At 45.0% G+C, this 21,191-nt stretch overlaps 1 protein-coding gene across 2 annotated transcripts in view; it reads right to left on the bottom strand.

Moving 5' to 3' along the window:
* TEK (TEK receptor tyrosine kinase) overlaps positions 1-14,792 on the bottom strand; it is a 129,425-nt gene extending 114,633 nt beyond the window's left edge. Inside the window, exon 1 of one of the 2 annotated variants that reach the window (XM_051844874.2) lies at positions 14,113-14,792. In XM_051844874.2, the coding sequence (XP_051700834.2) occupies positions 14,113-14,164 (52 nt within the window). In that variant the 5' untranslated portion in view covers positions 14,165-14,792. The remainder of the gene's footprint in view (positions 1-14,112) is intronic. The other variant, XM_051844873.2, reaches the window with a different exon arrangement.
* Positions 14,793-21,191: the final 6,399 nt, after the last annotated feature.

Here is a 21,191-nt window from a genome sequence, read left to right as displayed (position 1 = left end):
AGTGGACAGTGAGAGAGAGGGACAGAGAGAAAGGTCTTCCTTTTGCCGTTGGTTCACCCTCCAATGGCCGCCGCGGCCGGCGCGCTGCGGCCGGCGCACCGCGCTGATCCGATGGCAGGAGCCAGGAGCCAGGTGCTTTTCCTGGTCTCCCATGGGGTGCAGGGCCCAAGCACCCGGGCCATCCTCCACTGCACTCCCTGGCCACAGCAGAGAGCTGGCCTGGAAGAGGGGCAACCGGGACAGAATCCGGCGCCCCGACCGGGACTAGAACCCGGTGTGCCGGCGCCGCTAGGCGGAGGATTAGCCTAGTGAGCCGCGGCGCCGGCCTAAGCTGATCTTCTGTATATTAAGATAATCGAAAATGAATCTTGATGTGAATGGAAGGAGAGAGGGAGTGGGAAGGGGGAGGGTTGTGGGTGGGAGGGACGGTATGGGGGGGAAAGCCATTGTAACCCATGAGTCGTACTTTGGAAATTTATATTCATTTAATAAAAGATAAAAAAAAAAAAAAACTGATGTGCCAAGCACTCACCTCTTATGCATGTATATATCTAAGTAGCTGACCCAGGGCTTGGCACAGAGCAAGAACGCGAAAACATTCATAGACTAGAAAGGGTCGGAATGCAATGAAATGTTTTGAAAAGGACGGAATGCAATAACCATTATGTAGATGCTCAGAGACAGCGTGCTGCTTCCGAGCAGCTGCCACGTAGCACGGGGAGGCACTCAGGAATAACGATGCTACCTAACACTTACGGAGCACTTGTCGCTATCTGCATCTTGTAAAGAATCTGACAAGCTCCCCCTCACATGTAATCTCCACAACACTTTGTTTTGTTTTTAAATATTTATTTATTTTGAAAGTCAGAGTTACAGAAATAGAAGGAGAGAGACAGATCTTCCATCCACTCGTTCATACCCCAGATGGCTACAACAGCCAGGGCTGGGCCAGGCCAAGGCCAGGAGCCAGGAGTTTCTTCCAGGTCTCCCACACAGATACAAGGCCCCAAACAGTTGGGCCATCCTTTGCTGCTTTTCCCAGGTCATTACTAAGGAACTGGATTGGAAGCAGAGCAGGGAACTCAAACCGGCACCCACATGGGATGCTGGCACCGCAGGCAGTGTCTTTACTCGCTGCGCCACAACACAAGCCCCCCCACTACTCTTTAATGTGGGTAATGCTCCCATTGTCTTCATTCCACGGGAAATCGAAATGTCTTGCCCACGTGATACAACCAGCCCAGATTTATCTGCCCCAAGAGCCAGTGCTCCTTCTCATCAGCCATAAGGGGAAAAGCTGGGTTTGGTGGGGATGACAAGCCTTGAGTTCCCCCAGCAACTTACCCCTGGGAGAGGAAAGGGGCCCCAGCAGAAGTCGGCCTGGGTCACTGGCTCTCCTCAGCCTTAATGGGAAGACAGTGAGGCGGTCAAAGGCGATTGTCCCCTGGCTGGCAACGACACCATCTTTTGTGTGAATGCAGGAGCAGCTGGCAGAGCTCCGGCATTACTCATGTTGGAATCCCACTCTGCTCACGGCTACGGGCTCCAGAGTCACTCAGCGGTTGGAGCTGCAGCCAGGCCTGCTGGGAGATGACTGCAGGCCTCTGAAGGAGGCTGAGCTTCTCCAGCTGTCGTGCGTGTCTGGCGCCAGCTCCACACCTTGTGTGAAAAGCACAGCTACTCTGGCAAGGGGCGGGAGGCTGGGAGGGCCAGGCAGTAAAAACCCAGCCCCTAGCGCCAAAAGTCTTGAGCTTGTCACTTGTAAGAAAGAAAACAAAACTAAACTAAACAAAAGGAAATTTACCAATGAGCTGTTTGGGGGCTTTTTGGAAGATCACTCCTTTGAGCTGTTATGCTGGTGGTTAACAGGCTGACACCAATGTCAATGTGTAAGGTCCTCTCTGGCCTCTCTGGTGGAGGAGACCCCATTGTGCTTAGTAATAATGAGGAGATGGACGAAAGTAGTGACCACACTAACATTTACTTTGTGTTTTCTAAATCTAAGCATTGCTCTAAATGGTTTCTATGAATTGACTCATCCCTCCTCCCAAATTATCCATGAGGTAGGTACTAATATTTCGCTTATTTTTTGGATGAAGCCAAGTAATGTCCACCATAGCACAAAGCTAGTAGTGGTTGTAACAGGTTGAACTGTTGGCTGCCACTCTTCAGCCCTCTTTGCATCCCCACACTTGCTTTGGCCTCAGTGTGGGCAGAGTGTGCTTCTCAGCCTTGGGCTTGGCCCACACTTTGAGAGCGTGCCTGTTCTGACCCCAAACTTCAGGAAGCCACAGCTTGCTCACTTGTTTCTACTTAGTCCCCCTGTTTTTCATCACGTCACCAAGAAAACAACATGGCCTGGGTAAACTGCTGACCCAAGAAGGAAGACAAGTGAGCAGAGTCATGCAGATGACCACACATGCAACAGGAAGCAAAGCTGGGGCTGGCGCTGTGGTGCAGTAGGTTAAGCTTCCGCCTGCAGCGCTGTCATCCCACATGGGTGCCAATTCCTATCCTGGCTGCTCCACTTCCAATCCAGCTCTCTGCTGTGGCCTGGGAAAGCAGCAGAGATGGCCCAAGTGCTTGGGCCCCTGCACCCTCATGGGAGACCTGGAAGAAGCTCCTGGCTTCAGCCTTGTCCAGCCCTGGTCACTGCAGCCATTTGGGGAGTGAACCAGCAGATGGAAGATCTCTCTGCCTGTCTCTCCCTCTCTAACTCTACCTCTCAAATAAAGAAATATTAAAAAAAAAAAAACACTAGAAGATAAGATTAAAAAAAAAAAAAAGCAGCAAAGCTGTCCCAGCTGCTGCAACCTTTAACAGAGACACACAACAGTGGCAGGCATATATCAGCCAATCCTCACATGACCCAAAACACAAGAGCAATCAAATTGTGTTTAGCCACTGGGTTCTGGGAATAGATTGTTACACAGCAATAATTAATGAGCATCAGAATAAAGTTTAGATACAAGCCAAGACAGACCACAGAGTACTAATTTAGGGGCAGGCATTGTGGTGCGGAGGGTTAAGCCACTGCCTAGGAAACTGGAATCCCATATGAGCACTGGTTCAAGTCCTAGCTGTTCCACTTCTGATCCAACTCCCTACTAAAACACCTAGAAAGGCAGTGGATGATGGCCCAAGTTCTTGGGCCTGGCTCCTGGCTTGGGCCTGTCCCAGTTCTAATGTTTTAGCAATTTGGAGAGTGAACCAGCAGATGGAAGACATCTCTAACTCTGCATTTCAAACAAATATTTTTAAAGAAATTAAACTAATTTACATTGCTTCCCACATTTTGTTAATACAAAAACCTGGCTTTTAATGAGCTGATGGAATTTGAACAAAGTGCTGAACTTTCTGGGCCTCAGTATTGGCATTCGTAAAATAAGCAGGATGAACTGAATCCTTTAAGAAAATTATTTTATTTGAAAAGCAGAGAGAGACACATGGAGACAGATATTCTATTCATTTCGTCATTCCCCTAAATGCCTAAAAGAGCCAGCACTAGGCTAGACTGAAGCCAGGATCCAGGAACTGAATCCTAATCTCCCACCGACGAGCCATTGCCTACCTCTGGTCATTGCAAGAATCTGAAAGTGAGCCAGCCGATGGGAGCTAGCTCCTACTTTTTCTCTGTGTCTTAACTAAATAAATAAAAATGCAAAAGATGTTTGTTTTGGTACAAAAAAGTTTGAATCATGCATCATTTTATTCACAATACACATGCATGAACTTTTGAACATACTTTGTGTGCATGCATTTCAAAAAATGGGTTTTAACCAAAATATTTTTTTAAATTTTTATTTGAAAAGTATGGAGACAGAAAGAGACAGACACAGATAGATAGAAAGATATGTTCCATTCACTGGTTCACTACCCAAATGCTTGCAACAACCAAAGCTAAAGCAAGTCGGGGAGCTCAAAACTCAATCCATGTTGGTGGAAAGGATCAAGTATCTGAATCCCCACCTCCTGTCTCCCAGGGTATGCACCGTCAGGAAGCTGGAACTGACAGCTTAGCTAAGACCTAAACCCAGGCATTCTGATATGAGGAGTGGGTGTCCTAAGCAGCATCTTAAATACCTGCCCCTAAACTTATCTGTTAATGCTATTTTTCCAAAAACAATTTACATTTCCTTCATAAAATACGTGGATATTTAAGTCAACCCTTGAATAAGACTTCTTTCTGGATGCAAGGGATGCTGGACATAAGGAAAATTAAGACTAAGGGAAGGATTAGAGGAAAGATGTAAAATGGGAGCAGAGTTATGCTTCCTCCTTCTCCCTCTTCTTCACTCCCCCTCTCCCTCCTCCTCCCCCTCTCCCACACACACACACACACACACACTCCAGAGTAGGTCCAAAACCAAGTAACAAGCTTAGTCAGAAATGAGGCAGATTCCATTAGGATTCAAAAAACTATCAAGAACTACAAAACTGGTTGACATTGTGGCGCAGTGGGTTAAGCCACCATCTGCAATGCTGAATCCCATATTGGAGCTCAAGTTCACATCCTGACAGCTCCACTTCCAGTCCAGCTCCCTGCTAATGTGCCTGGGAAGGCAGTATCCTGCCACCCATGTGGGAGTCCCAGATGAAGCTCCTGGCTTTGGCCTGGCCAAGCCTCAACCATCATGGCCTATCTTTTGAGGAGTGAATCAGCAGATGGAAGCTCTCTCTCTCTGTTACTCTTTCAAATAAGTAAAATAAATCTTTTAAAAAGACTAAAGAACCAACAAGCAATGGATTTGTGATAAATCTGTTACAGACCTAAAGATGACAAATTGTGGGGAGCAACTGGGAGCAACTCGGACTAGACTAAGTTACTGGAATTAAGACTTATTCTATGCATCTGCTTTCCCACAATATGGCGCTGAGAAGGGAAACAGCTTCTACACAGCTGCCTCCAGTTCAACCAATAAACTGTGGGACCTGCTCCTGATTGGAGGAGAGCAGCGTACTCGGCGTGTGGGTAGCAGAGTTGGGATTGGTGGAAGAGGACTATAAAGGAGGAGAGAGACGGCATGCACCAGGAACATCTAAGAGGAACATCTAAGGGGAACACCTGTGCAGCCCCCGAGAGAGCCGGCCGGCGGTGTGCCGCTCCCCTGCGGAAGTGGGGAATGTGGCCAGGGGGAACTGCCCTTCCACGGAGGTGGAAGGGATAGTAGCCAACCCGGGAAGAACCAGCAGCAAACCCGGGGAGGGCCGAGCAGACGAAAGAACAGCGCAGGGTCCTGTGTTGCTCCTCCACGAAGAGGGGGAGCGACATAATGGTGCCGTGACTCGGATATGAAGCCTAGGCAGGGTTTAGTGTCGTTCCTCCATGAAGAGGGGGAGCGACAACAAATCATCATAGAGTTTCTGTTCAGTTAAGTCCCAGAGCAGACAGGAGACTGGGGGCTGCCAAGAGAAAAGCAGGGAGCCCCACTTCCATTTTACTCTAGATTTTTAGCAGAGGCCCAAGAACCCACAGCTGAAGGCCTCTCTTATTCCTTATACAAGCCCAGGTTAGGGTACCAAGGGAAGCCAGGGGGCCTCCTTCACAGGGAATACCAGCTGCCTGCCCTCACAGATGCAGACAAGCTCTGAAAGGGATGGCATACAGCAACTCAAGAGGCTCTGGCTTCGTTTATTTAAAAAAAATAAAAACAAAAAACAGCTGATTTTTATTGTGTGCTTACATGTACCAACACTGTACTAAGTACTTCTAAGGAGTATCTATTTTAAAATGTTTGCCAAAACCACAGAAGTGCTGTTACCCTCATTTTCTAGGAACCAATAGAAGTTATCATGAAACACTAGTTATAAGACAGCACAACGTGCCGGCGCCGCGGCTCACTAGGCTAATCCTCCGCCTGCGGCACTGGCACACCGGGTTCTAGTCCCGGTTGGGGCACCGGATTCTGTCCCAGTTGCTCCTCTTCTAGTCCAGCTCTCCGCTGTGGCCCGGGAGTGCAGTGGAGGATGGCCCAAGTGCTTGGGCCCTGCACCCACATGGGAGACCAGGAGGAAGTACCTCGCTCCTGGCTTCAGATCGGCACAGCGCGCTGGCAGTAGCAGCCATTTGGGGGGGTGAACCAATGGAAGGAAGACCTTTCTCTCTGTCTCTCTCTCACTGTCTAACTCTGCCTGTCCAAAAAAAAAAAAAAAAAAGACAGCACAATGAAGTGTCTTAGTGAGTCTAGAATTTGTTCTCGGGTCATTCTCAATTTAACTTGTCTCCATCATTTCCTACACAACATGTGGAGAGTCAGGATGATTCACGCACAACAGACAGACCCTCAAAAATAGTTCTAGCATATTCATAAAAATAAAAACTGACTCACGTAACTGGAAGAGGCAGGGATGGGTTTCTGACCTACAGTCACTGGCCCCAGGGCTCAAATCCTATCAGAGGGCCTGTCTTGGCTCAGTTCTGTGTGCTGGTCTCATTCTCTCCTACTAATGAGGAGCTTTCTTCAGGTGGCCAGGGATACAGCATCCTCAGTAAAGAAAGGGAACATTCTGCTTTGAGTCCTCATCAATTCCCAGGGAAAGAGGCTCACTGGCACTGTTCAACCGTGTATCCCGTTTAAAGTCAACTGCTGCCATTAGATGTAGGTGGCACTCCATGGTCAATGATTGGCAATGCCATCAGAATCACACAGAGGAAAAGCAGTCCAAACTACTGGAGGTCCACTACCCTTTAACCTTGGGTAAGTCACTTAACCTTGTTAAACCTTGGTTGCCTCATCATTGACACAATGAATAATGGGTGGGCATTTGGCACACAAGTAAGGTCACCATTTTGGACACTCGTATCCCATGTTGGAGTGCTTAATTCAAGTTGTGGCTACTCCACTTCTGATCCAACTTCCTGCTAATGGAACTCTGGAAAGCTGCAGGTAATGGCTCAAGTGCTTGGGACCCTGCTAACCATGTGGGAGACCTAGATGGAGTTCTGGGTTCCTGGCTGTTGAGAGCATTTGAGGGGTGAACTAGTGAAAGGAAGATCACTTTCTGTTTTAATCTATTAAAAATAAAATTTAATAGATTAATATTTGCTGTTCAAAGTTGTAAGACACTAAAAATCATATTTAACACTTGGCACAAAAGCATTGAACCTATGGTAGTCATTTTTGTTATTACTATTATTGTGCTGTTGTTGTTTTTGACCTAGGGATTGGAATTTGAAGCCCATCCCAGATTCCCAGATGTCTATAGCACTCTTGTCCCCAGGGCGGAGTCCCCTTTGGCTCTGCAGCCAGACGCCTTGCACAACCCAGGCCCTGTGTGCCAAGGTTAAGCTGGTTCACCATCTGACGGCCACGGAGCAGCGAGTGCCTCCCCAGCCCCAGCAATGTCAATACTGCCTTCCTGACTCCGCCTATTGTATCTGGAGTAAAGTGGCCGAGCATTGTCTTCCAGCGCTCCCCCCAGGAAGCATGATATCACCCTCTAACAAAAGCGGGAAAGCTGACAGATCTGCTGAGATGGGTGTGACTACCACACACACCTCACTGGTCAAGCCCTGGGCGAGGGGCCGTGGCAAGCAGACGGTAAACAGTAGCCGCCCATGATGCCCCCCAACCGAATGCCTGACCAGCTCCTTCGGCTGATCTCCCTTGCCACATCCATGCCACGTTAGACATGACCAGCAAGCAATGCGAGTGTACTCCCTCTAAGCAGCAGAGGGGTTGCAAAGAAGCAGGACTCTGCCCATCTGGCAAACCCGCATCGTCACACCTGCCCCTGCAGCCTTTGGGAAGGAACATAAGATACCTGAGGGGACAAAAAGAGGCAGAGAGGGTAGGAAGAGAGGGAAGCCAGCGCAGCTGTCTCTAAAAATCCTGCCACACATGTGATGTGAGCGGTAGAAGAATCTGGCCAAGCTGGTGGGAATTGGGTTATAGTTTACAACCCCAGAAATAAGGAAGGCAGCTTTCAACACTCTCTTTCCTGAAGTCTGCTCCTTTAACATCCCTTCCAGCTCTGATTCTGAAACATGACAGCTGGCTGTCTGTTCATTGACACACCTGTGGGCTGGTGCCCTCGGGCCAGACCCAGAGGCTGCGACTGTATCCCTCAATTTGTCATTTCTTTCTTATAGCTTCTGTAGCTACCGCAACACCCATTCTCCAAAATCCCAGGAAAGGACGGATTGGTTTTTGCTTCCCCTACCGACAGCCTGACTGCTTTTTCTTCATCACATCTTTGGCTGTTCCCCTTGTCCTTCCATTCATTTAAGTCTTGGTGTATCCACCCATACCCATGGCTTCAGTCCCTAATCAAAAAGTCCGAGTCTTGGTCCCTTTGCCAGGCTCCTCTTCTGAGCTTTAAATCAGAGAGCCAAATTTTCAAAATCATCTGCCTATGCAACATGTACAAGATGATTTTTTGTTCCATCTCAACCCATTCACAAGCAGTGCTTTCTGCCATGTTTCCCAGCACACTGAATGGTGCCACCCTTATTTAAACCAGAATGCTGGACAACAATTATTCTCCTCTGTCTCAAGCCCCCATAGGCAACCAATCACTAATTCATGTTTCACCTCATAAACCCACTCAAGCCTTCTTGATTGCAATACTGGGAAACAAAATTGACCCTAGTCTATAGTCTCTGTCATGTTAATCCATCCTCCACAGTATTAGAGTGAATTTTCAAGTATAAATCAGACACAAGAAGACTAAACAAATGCCTTGCTGCATATAAGCACTGGTTCAAGTCCCAGCCAATCTACTTCCTACACAGCTCCGTGCAAATGTGCCTGGGAAAGCAGAAGATGGCCCACCTCTACCACCCACGTGGGAGATGTGGATAGAGTTTGCGGCTCCTGGCTTCAGCCCAACCCTGGCCTTTGTAGCCACTTGGAGAGTGATGAAGTGAATGGAAGATCTCTTTCCCTTTAACTCTACCTTACAAGTAAGTAAATAAATCTTAGGCAAAAGAAAAATGTGTACTTGAAAGGCAAGCCTAACACACACACACACACACACACACACGTATAAATTATACACAGATCTTTGTTCCATTAGTTTACTCCTCAAAGGTAGGCTAGGCCAAGCGTGTGAAAGCTAGGACATAGGTGGCAGGGACCCAGATACTGAAGCTGTTGTCTACTGCCTCCCGGGATGCACATTTGCAGGACACTGGATCAGAAATGGAAGAGCCAGGTCTCAAACCAGACTCCAACATGGAATGCAGGTGCCCCAAGTGGCAACTTAACCTGCTGAATGGGAACACCTGCCCCTGCCCCAGTTTCCACATAATACATATTTTCATGAATTTTTAAGATACTTTATATGCATAGATTTCAGAAGTTTTTCTTCAAAATAAGTCGTATAATTCCATTTTTACAAACTTTTTAAAATACCCTCATATTCATTTTTCCCACTAACAAATGAGCTTAGCAAGGGGAAATAATTCATCCTTTTTATATTCCTAGTTTCCAATAAAGTACATAGCTCAGTTATCCCTCAATGAGCCTCCACTGATTGAAAGTATAGACAAATTAATGAATGACTCAACAGATGTCTATTTAATAAGTGTGTAAATGTCACAGGTAATATTAAATAATTATATAAAACCATTTATTCATTACTAAATACTAATATCCAATAAAAGGCCTGTTTAACTTCACTTCTAAGACCATATATTTCATGTTTCATAAAGAAACAGTATCTTCTTTTGACTTTATTTACATCAAATATTTAAAATAACAGTTTAAGAATTAATATTACTTGCAGTGTATATGCGATTGACCTATTATTTTTACTTCAAGATGCTAAAACCCTTTCTGTAACATTCCCCGTTTCTTTCAGGTCTGTTGTCAACAATCTCTTAGGATGACAATCTCCAATAAAATTTCTAAACAGTAACTACATACACTAATGAAAACAGAAAAGAAATAGCATCTGTTGTAAAAAACTTTAGAGGCTAGCTGAGCTAAATCTACTTGTTCCCAAAGCTGATAGCCTGCCTGGCTAGAGAATCCAGAAATAGGGGGAAGAATACCAGGAGACAGAGTCCGCACAGGTAAATTGAATTGGATCGCGTTTGCAAAGTGGATGGAAAGTTCATGGAACTGCATGACAAGAGCCAAGAGGAAAGAATGTAGACTGTGGAGATGGGCCATGAGTAGGGAGGAGTGGATAGACGAGGGGAAGCATTGGTTAGAAGTATTCTAACTTGGTAAGTGGGGAATGGCTGGCACAAAAGTTAAAGGATTACATTATGTTGAAGACTTTTAGAAGGAGACTGTGTCTATAAGTGGCTCTTCTACATCCTGGGAAACATTAGATCAGTCTTGACTAGTACAGTGGACCTCATATAGCAAGATTTTCTTGATTAAAAGAGCTTCGTTTATTAAGGGAGTCCTTAGGGCAGAGCACTTCACACCCATTATCATACTTGATATTTATAGCAACCCTTGGAAATGGGTATTTTCATCCATATCAGATAAGAAAAATGTGGCTTAGAGAAAGTAATTTGCTTATTGCTATCTATTTTGGTCTTTGACTTCATGATCCATGCTCTTAATTCCTTCTTCAGCTTGCCTACCATGTTTTGTCAAATTTCTCAGAGTCTTCAGTGTTAACAGATATCCCCTAAGCAGATAGTCATGAAGTGATTACCATGTCTGATTTGAGCCTTACATTTATACTAATGCAACATATTATAGTTTATGCCTTACCTTTTTAGCAAAAAGAGCATGTGTTGGCTCCCATGAATTCCACATATAACCAAAAGTTGGTTGTCACAAGAACTTTCAGCAGGGGTGGGCATTGTGGCACAGCAGGTTAAGGTGCTGCCTGTGGTGCCAGCATTCCATATGGGAGCCAGTTCAAGTCCTGGCTGCTCCACTTCTCATTCAGCTTCCTGTTAATGTGCCTAGGAAAGCAGCAGAGGATGACCCAAGTAACTTGGGCCTCTGCCACCGACATGGGAGACCTGGAAGAAGGTCCTGGCTCCTAGCTTCAGCCCCACCTGGCTCCAGCTATTGCAGTCATTTGGAGAGTGAACCAACAGATTAAAGATCTCCATCTTTCCCTCTGACTCTGCCTTTCAAATAAAAAATATTTTTAAAAGAACTTTCAACAAATAAGATCTTTCTCCCATGTTGAACATAACTTATTTTTATCTATACAAACACAGAACTTGATTTTCATTTTGAAATGGTATCTTTTGGTGTTGGTCTACCCTTCCAGCCTAGTAAAATCTATTTGAACCTTGATCCTGGGTGCTAAACAGAAAGCCATTTACAGGAAGTAAGCAGGTGATATAATCACACATGTATTTTTTGAAGGGTAGAGCCTCAAGGAAACAAATTCATAATTTTAGAATTCAGACCCCACCCACCAAAATCTCCTAAAGGATTTAACAGTTTTGAAATGGACTCAGAAGACTCCTTCCCTCCTGGAGAGATGTCCTAGAAGAACTAGACTCTTCCAGGAAGCTGTCCCAGTACAGGGCTGAAAGGGGAATGTCCCACCAAAGGCAATGTTTGGAAGGGAATGCCTTTGAAGAAAATAAGACAAGACTCCTCCCTCTGAGAATAATTCCAAGGGTGGCTCTAATCCCAGCTTCTAGACTTCCACGTTGACTACTCAGAACTGACTCTAACCTTCTAAGACTAGTTATACTGAGGAGGTATCAGCTGGGACTACATCCCTGACTTTATAATTGCATTTCCACTGCCATTCCAGACAAGGTTGTTATGTGACTAGAGACTTCTCATTGTATCACTGTTAATCACATACAACATACTACGATAAAGCAGTGATTTTTTTTAAAAGATCTGAAAAAGAGATCTTCCATCCATTGGTTCACTGCCCAAATGACCACATGTGGGTGCTGGGGCCCAAACACTTGGGCCCATTCTCTGTTGTTTTCCTAGGCACATTGGCAGGGAGCTGGATTGGGAGTGGAGGAGCAGTTGGAACTTGAACCAATGCCCAAATGGGATGCCAGCGAGACAGGCAGTGGCTTAACCCAGTACACTCTGGGGCCAGCATTGTGGTGAACTTTTTGTTTGCTTTTCTGTATGAGTATACAGAACCCTTTAAAGAAAGCAGCCTGGATTGGAAAGGCTGAAGGAGAAGGGAAAAGCTAGCATGCTTATTAGGATTCATTTGTAAGATGAAACTGACCGTGATTCTCACATGAGAGAAGAAAGCATCAGAAGCTAGGAGGGTTTGTGGGGGAGTTTCTGGAAGCTATATACCTCCTTCAACTCTGACTAGCTTCTCTGCCACTCAGAACCACCTTTATTGAGGCAAACGTGACAATTTTTTGTTTTGTTCGTTCAGAAAAAAAAAGAAATGAGAAACAACCCACTACAGAGACTACAGAGACAAGCCCATAAACCAATCCCCTTACTCTATTACTATAGTCCAAGAAGACCAAGCTTAAGGAACGGGTGCCTAAGGCTGTAGACTGATTAAACTGGGTTCTTGTTGCAATTCTGGAGCTTCGAGTTTTCATGTTTATGGCTGTCTAGACTGAGCATGCAAATTAGGATAACACAACAGACCTGCCCTAGAAAACTAGCCTTGCTCGCCTCACTTTCCTTTCTACCAAGAACATGGCCTTCCCTGCCCCACTCCCCACCCCCCTCAGTTTGATCTACTACCTCCAGAAGTCAGGACTTTTGTTTGTTTTTTCAGGCAACTAAAGTCTACATATGGAGCAACTATTTTGGCCACATAACTTTTTAGTTAAATTTTATGAGAGCTCACCTAAGCCTATGTTGCAATGTGCCATAGCACAGTCACTTTAGGAAAAGGGGAGGTGAATTCAAACAGGTGTGTGTATTACTTAACCTAAAAGTTGCCTCAGCATAATGTGAACACCTGGGCTTTGCAATACTCTAAGCCCTAGTATGGAATCAGTTCCAGGCTTCATGTCACTGATAAACAAGGCACTCAGGAAAAAAGAAAACAAAAATGGACTCATAACTATTTGAAGAGGTATATTACTGGAGAAAAAAAGTTCTACAATAATAAATGCAATATACAAATACTAAAACCATCCGAGATAATCTTTCATTTTCAGCAATTTGTTTTACACATTCCTACTCTCAAAATATTAAATTCTGAATACTTTGGTTGTTGAAAGCAAACTGAAAAGCTATAAAACAATTATATACAATGATGCTATCCTAATTTTAAATTTTTAATATTTTAAACACATGAAAACAATTTGGCAGATACTTGTATATATTTGGATCAAATTCTATTAATATAGCCTGCTCATTAAGTTCAGTAAATTTTCCCGATTTCTAATATCAATTCGATTTGTTGTAATTGGAATGCTTTTAAACAAAAGGGGAGAAACTAACATGATAACATATTTGCCATTTTCAGGTTTTGATGCTGCTTTCAGGCTGTGTCACAAAGGAGCAAGCGATCGATTATCTGGAGAATCTATGCAATATACATACTATACCAAAACACATTCAGACAACCACTGACTCCACAATAGGTTTCAATAGTCTCCTGTGCCCGGTGAGTCTGATCAGCACCTCAACTTTCTCTTCACTGGGTCAATACACACACTGAGTAAGTATATGCAAAAATTATACAGCCCAAATCTCCCTGAACCCAACCATTAGAAAAGTTTAAAACCTAGGATTTGATTGCTTGATTAAAATAGAGTGTAGAGACAAAAATCTTTACGCAAAAGCAGTTTGGTTCTCATTTCACAGACAATCTACACATTGCCTTAAGTGGGCCCCCATAACACTCTGTATGAATTTTTCCTTTTTTGTCACTGAACATTTTCTTTGAAGCAAGAAAAACCAGGTTTGGGGTTTTGGGTGGTGGTGGTTGTGTTTTAAATAAGGACACAGTTCAGAATGGAAAGCAGAAAAGTTAATGTGTGAAAGTAAGTGGGTATCTTCAAATAAGGGACAACAAGTTCTGAGAAGTCTGTGGCAATCAGCCAGGAGAGACTCTAGAAAAATCAGCTCCTGCCTAAGGTTTCTGCATTTCATTCCTCACTCATGTTAACCAGAAACCCAGGGTACGTGTGCCTCCACCACACACACCCCTTGTTAACCAGTTCTGAGATTTGGTGAGAGCCAAATTTAAAAACAGTAAATTTAGAAAAATAGATAAGCCAAACCTTACCAGAAAGGAGCAAGCTGACTCCACAGAGAACTAGACGGGCTAAAGAATCCATGCTTCCCCAAACCTCTCCATCCAGTGTCCACAGATGTGCACCAGGTCCCCAGGAGCCTTTCAAAAACCCAGAGGTTTGTGACTTTCCATTCTCAAGTTCCACTTGGTCTTGTTTACAAGTTGGAGGCAAGAAGGAACAGCACCAAGCAGGCTGTAACAGTCTCAATTTCTGTCCGAGCACAGGGAGTTTTAAGTTCCTTTTTCCTGTTTCCTTTGTAGATTAGGATGGGAAAGGCTGTATCTTAAAGGCATTTGGTATCCGCAGGGCTGGGAGCATGGCAAGCCCTATCCATCTTGCAATTCATCAAAACATTTGTCTGTGCTGTTGCTTCTGCCCCGCGTTGTGCGGCTGTTGTGGGGTAGAGGGATTTTTGTTGGGAGTCTGGGTCCTGGTCAGCACTTTCACAAACAATAGGGGTATCCTCTCGAGGGCGGGGAGCTGAGAATAACAAGCCCTCCACCTAGGTATGGTATGTGCTGATGACCAGCCCTCCGCGGACTTCCAGCAAGGGCTGTCTCCGGGGGCTGCTGAAGATTCCTGCCACAGGGGCTCCTGGGTGTGGGATGCAGCTTTGGCTTTTATGTGCTCGTTTTAACCCACATGTTTTGAATTGGGAAAAGAGTTTTCCAAGTCATACAACCTGAAAGGCAGTGAATTTGAGTGAGCACCGGTGAGGTCAGTGCTTACTGTAGCCGCAAGAGACCAGAATCCAAAATTGTTGGCCTGTTTGCTTTAACACAGATGGCCTCTTTGTTGGCCCTGAGCCCAAAGACACCCCTGCTACTGGCTTCAGCTTTAATTTTTATTAATAATTCATCTGAAAGGATCTGAGTTCTCAAAGAACCTGCAGAGAAAGATTTTAGTAACGTGAACAATCTTGTTCGCAGTGACCAGGAGCAAATTATATAAAATATTTCAGGAGCAAATCATATTAAAAAAAAAAAACTTTAAATGTCTATATAAAAACAAAGAATTATATTGGGATTAAAAAATCATGTTCATAAAGGAGAGAGAAACTAGTCTTTGGAATAACAGTATCCAAAATGAGGTCTGAGACCCTAAATTTACCCATGCAGTAATTTCTCCACAATATGAATTATGACTTAAGAGTAAATACTCTGTTCATCATTTGCCTCCACGCTTGAGGGAAAAAAAAATGGCTGCTTCTCCTTTTCCTTCCCACTGGAAGAAAAGGCAGATGCTGCTGGTCTTGACTACTTTCTGTCCCAGGTTCTATCACATCAGAGATGACCTTGAGAGCCAATGAATGTTTCCAGTCTGCAGGGGTGGAGAAGCCCAGGCACCGCCTTGAAGCACACCTGAGGCGAAAGACTGGTTCAGCTACATGCGGCCTGAAAGAGGTTACTTAATTTCTCTGAGTCTCGGTTTCAACAGCTGTAAAATGGCAATCGTACCTCCTTTGTGAGTTTTTCAAGTAGATTAAATGAGGTTTAAAATATGTAAAAAAAACCATATCTGGCATTGGGCCTCATTCACGAGAGGTTTTCATTAAATGTTAATGAAACAGAACAGCAGTTCTGTCTCTGGCTCATGTCCCAAGAGCTTCTGTCAAAAAACCATTCTCCAGTCCTGTGAGACGGGCTTAATTTAGCGTGGTAAAGGACTGGTCTAGGAGTTGGGCATTCTGGGTTTTAGTCCCAGCTCTGCTATGCTTTGCCTATGAGATCTTAGACAGATCATTTCCCATCTCTAGTCTTGTTTCTGCAGTTGTAAAAGGAAGAATTTAGGCTGAATGTGACAAGCTTCTCTTTGGATTCTATCCTCCCATAAGTTTAAAATGACTAACTAGATGGCTCCATTCTCAGACTTTATCTGGAAGATGCTGGTTCTGTGTCCCTGTCCCTGTGAAAGCCTGGGAGGATCACAAATATGTCCTATTTTAAGACCATGGTGGCTGAGGCTTTGTGAGGTCCACTGGCCCCAAGCCATATGGGACAGTAGGAGAAGGCCTCGGAGAAAAACAAACTGCGGGGCATGGGCCTTCCGCTGCCCAAGCTTCCTCTGTTTATGTTCGTGGCCGCACAGGGAAGCTGCCATTGCTCACGCTCCCTCCCACTGACTAGTTCTGGGTAACTGAATGTGCCACCTTGCTCTTTTCTGGTATGATTCCCTCTGCTCTCCAAAAAAGTGCCTCTGTTTCATGCTTTCCCTGATTATCCGTGAAATTCTGTATTACCCAGAGATGTTACTCAAGCTCTTCCTTCCTCCGTTACCCAGAGTGGGTAACTCCGTTTCGTTCTCTCTGCAGTCCAGGAATGCTGCTCATTTCCATTTATTTCTCCAGTGTGTGTGTGTGTGTGTGTGTGTGTGTGTGTATATAAAAGCCATGTGATACAATTTCATCTTTAAGAATCCAGAAAAGGTATTCCAGTTAATCCTTTCCGCTGTTACCAGAATAAGTGGCTCAATTTAATCAGTGCTCCTCCTGGCTTTCTTGAGCCTATGTGGGTATCTATTCAGTCCAAGGGCTGAGCAATGTTTTTCTGGGATATCTGAATCTCAACATGAGACATAAATTCCAGGTGTGAAATGAAGACGATAACTTGTGGACAAAGATCCCCAGACACACTCCGCTTCAGCTTTCTGACCAGGGATCTTAGAACCTGGAGAAGTGATCAAGGAAAAATAATGTGAGCTTCACCGCACATGTAGGGCCAATAAATCCGAGGAACTGATTGGCACAGGTTGGGAAGTTGCAAAACTGGATGGCATGCCGGGATTTTCAGGGGAAGGGAGAGGCCTCTTCCACGTTTGGACAGTACTGCCCACAATAAATAATACATTAAGGAAACAGCACATACTTGGGTGTGGCTACAACCCTTCTGTAGAAAGAAGTCTGGGGCCATTTTGAGGGCATCCTTACTCTCTGAGGAGTCTTGCTGAGGACCAGGTGAACCAACTCGCTGCTGCTCTATCCCCCTGGAGATGCTGAAACACTCTCCCCATCCTTGATTGACCAACCCCTCGTCTTCTGGGTCAGCCTCAGAAAGGTCGTCCTAGACCACCCAAGCCAAATTAGGCCTCCTCTGCGAGTCTCTCTCAATCCCCTGTTCTTTTCTTTCAGGGTGCTAACCACAATTGGTGATCACTGCTGTCCCTGGGTATCCATGTGGATTGGTTGCAGGATCCCCCAATTATACCAAATTCCACAGATGTTCAAGTCCACTATATAAAATGGCATATAGCCTACACACATACTTCCACGCGCTTTACTTACAAAACCTAACACATTGCAAATGCTGTATAATAATTGTCATGCTGTATTCTTTAGGGAATAATTACAAGAAAATAGCCTATATATGTTTGACATCAATGCGATTTAAATATTTATATTTTTGGTTCATGGTTGGTTGTATCTGTGGATGTGGAATCCATGGGCATGGAGGGTCCATTGTGTTATGACATTTTCTTTTTAAGGTCTTCTCTGCCCCAAACTTGACTGAGGTTTTCATGAGGCGGGGGCAGGCATCTGGGAAGTGAATCAGCACATGGGACTTCTCTCTGTTCATCTCTCTGTCAGTCTGTCTCACTGCCTCTCAAATAATTTTTTCATCAAAGGAAAACCAGTTTGAACAAGATAAAATTTATGTACCTATACCCTGCAGATACTACATGTATATAGTAAATATATAACAAAATGTGAACTCTTTCTGACAATTTTTATTTTCTTCATACTTTTCTAAAATTTCTTTTGTTAAAGATTTTACTTTATTTATTTGGAAAGAGTTATAGGAAGAGAGGCAGAGAGGGGGAGGGGGAGGGAGGGGAGGGGGGAGGGAGAGTGAGAGATCTTCTACCTGCTGACTCACTTCCCAGATGGCAGTAACAGCCAGGGTTGGGCCAGGTTTAAGGCAGAAGCCGGGAGCTTCATCCAGGTCTCCCACATGCATAGCAGGGGCCCAGACACTTGGGCCATCTTCTGCTGCTTTTCTCAGGCCATTAGCAGGGAGCTGGATTAAAAATGGAGTAGCTGAGACACAAAGCAGTGCCCCTGTGGAATGGAGGTGTCGCAGGCCGTGGCTTATCCACTTTGTCACAACGCTTGCCCTACTTTTCTATAATTTCAACACTTTAAAAAATAATGAGCATATATATACACACAGATGAATCAGATTAGAGGGAAAGCCTTGAAAGAGTTGATTCAGCACAGCTGGGTGGACTTCAAACCATCCACTGGCAACAGTGGTGGCCATGAATCAGTACCAAGTGAGCCTCCAGCTCCCTGGGGTGAGCAAATTCATGTCCACCTCACACACAGCCTGGGTCTTCTGCCTTTTGCTGGGTCCTGAGCCTTCAGAGCCAGCACATCTGGCTCCCTAAGGACTTTTTGAGGTTTTCTGTGAACCTGCTGTCCTTAGAGGTGGCTGGCAGAAAAGGAAGGGTCATCAACAATTAAGTCTTGGCCTTCAGCCAGGATACCACAGTTAAAAGTGGCAACACCCACCCTGGTCTGGAGTGGTTGGCTATGGAAAATACCTGACCCTCTCTGAACCCCAGTTACTCCAAAATCTCTCAGCTATTGCAGCATTTTTCCTCTCTTTTTATTTGTTGGCATCTAAATGGCAAGCACTGCCTGGTCATTGGAGGAAACATAGAAGTACAAGATGTGGTCTCTGCTTTTGAAGTTCATGGTTAAACAATCCCAGCATGGAGACAATGCAGCAAAACAGGAAAAGTTAAACAACAAAATCGGGCATTGTGTGGTTAAATACCAAAGGGTGGTTCAGGCAATAAAATTTTGAGTGCTAATTTGCCTTGGTATCCTTCAGTACTTACGGGACTGATTCTTACATCTTTATTTTGTCTTCCGGAAGTCCCTTGCCACAGGTGGCGTCTTTCCAGATACACTGTCAGCCCCATAAGGCAAGAGCTCTGCCCTTCATTTCAGATAATTCTGTGCTATTCAGGGAAAGAGAAACCAGAATTCCCCCACAACCACTATGAGAGCACATGGCCCCAGACAGAATAGACTGGAGATAGACTCCAACTCTGAAGAAGAAAGTTTGCCAAAAAAAAGGATACAAGTAGTAGAAGACAAAAGCAAATTCAGACATGACCTTGTCCATGAAACCTTCCTGGTGGCCACTACTGATAATCTAATGAGCTTCTCCATAGCTAAGCTGAATACTACGCCTCTCAGGATTCTACGCATCTGCAGTTCATCTTCCACTGGGCAGTCCTTTTGATCTCAGCAGGCCTCCCTCATATGTCCAGTCAAATGTCAATCATTTGGGTAGCTCAGCTTCAGGAGTGAGCAGACTGTGTGGCAAAAGGACTGCGGGGACCACATATCTCTCATTCTCCAGTAAGCTAGCTTGACTTGTTAATGTGGTAGTCTCAGAAATCCAAAAGGGGCCAGCGTGTGGCGTAGTGGCTAAAGCTGTCGCCTGCAGTGCCGGCATCCCATATGGGCACTGGTTCTAGTCTTGGCTGCTCCACTTCTGATCCAGCTCTCTCCTATGGCCTGGGAAAGCTGCAGAAGATGGCCCTGGGCCCCTGCACCCTCATGGGGGACCCTGAAGAAGCTTCAGACCGGCGCAGCTCCGGCCTTTGTGGCCATCTGGGGAGTGAACCAGCAGATGGAAGACCTCTCTCTCTGTCTTTCTCTGCCTCTGCCTCTCTGTAACTCTGCCTTTCAAATAAATAAATAAATCTTTTTAAAAAATCCAAAATACATATATAAGACTGGAAAAATAAACTCTGTCCTTTGATGCTAAGGGATACAGTTACAATATAAAGGGCAAGAATAAAATAAGGATCTTGATCATGTTTTTTAAAGTTTGGGGACAGGTGTTTGTAGCACTTAAGATGCCTGCATTCCATACCAGAATGCCTGGGTTCAAGTCTCAGCTCTGTTTCCCATTCCAGATTCCTGCTAATGAGCACTTTTGGAGGCCACTCAAGGAATTGGGTCCTGGGCACCATGTGGAGATACAGATTGAGTTTCAGGCTGCTGGCTTTGGCCTGACCCAGCCTTACCTCTTGCAGGTATTTGGGGAGTGAACCAGCAGATGGGAGATTGATCTCTCTCTCCTCCAAGTAAATAAATAATAAATTTGTCATATTTATAGAATTTATATATAGTAAAATTTACCATATTTAAAATGTGGCAAAAAGTCACATACCATAAAATTTACCATCTTAACTATTAAGTGTGTAGGTCAATGGTGCTAACATACTTACATTGTTGTGCAATAGATCTCTAGAATTTTTCATATTGCAAAACTGAGGCTGGTACTACAGCTCAATAGGCTAATCCTCTGCCTGCGGCGCCGGCACCCCGGGTTCTAGTCCCGGTCGGGGCGCCAGATTCTGTCCCGGTTGCCCCTCTTCCAGGCCAGCTCTCTGCTGTGGCCCGGGAAGGCAGTGGAGGATGGCCCAAGTCCTTGGGCCCTGCACCTGCATGGGAGACCAGGAGAAGCACCTGGCTCCTAGATTTGGATCAGCGCAGTGTGCCAGCCACGGCAGCCATTGGAGGGTGAACCAACAGTAAAGGAAGACCTTTCTCTCTGTCTCTCTCTCTCTCACTATCCACTCTGCCTGTCAAAAAAAAAAAAAAAAAAAGAAAGAAAAAAACACAAAAACAAAAACTGAAACTGTATTTATTGAACGACTCTTCATATGCCTTTTACTCAACCTGTCAACCACGATTCTACTTCTGTTTCTATTAGTTTGACTGCTGTAGACACCTCATATAATGGAATCATGCAGTATTTGCCTGTGACTGGCTTATTTAACTTAGCATAGCAGGTGATAAGATTCCTTCTTGTTTTAAAAAATGTATTTATTTGAAAGACAGAGTGACACAAAGAGAGAGACAGAAAGAGAGACAGGCAGACCGAGAGAATCTTCCATCTGCTGGTTCACTCCCCAAATGGCTGCAAAAGCAAGAGCTGAGCCAAAGCAAAGCCAGAATCCAGGTACTCCATCTGAGGCTCCCAGGTAGGTGACGGGCCCTGAGTACTTGAGTCAGCAGCCACTGTTTGCCAGGTGCATTAGCAGGGAG

Source organism: Oryctolagus cuniculus, chromosome 1 (genome assembly GCF_964237555.1).
Source record: "Oryctolagus cuniculus chromosome 1, mOryCun1.1, whole genome shotgun sequence".
In the NCBI taxonomy this organism is placed as follows: domain Eukaryota; kingdom Metazoa; phylum Chordata; class Mammalia; order Lagomorpha; family Leporidae; genus Oryctolagus; species Oryctolagus cuniculus.
The sequence above is the reverse complement of the archived record's forward strand: the minus strand, read 5'-3'. Positions and strand labels throughout refer to the sequence as shown.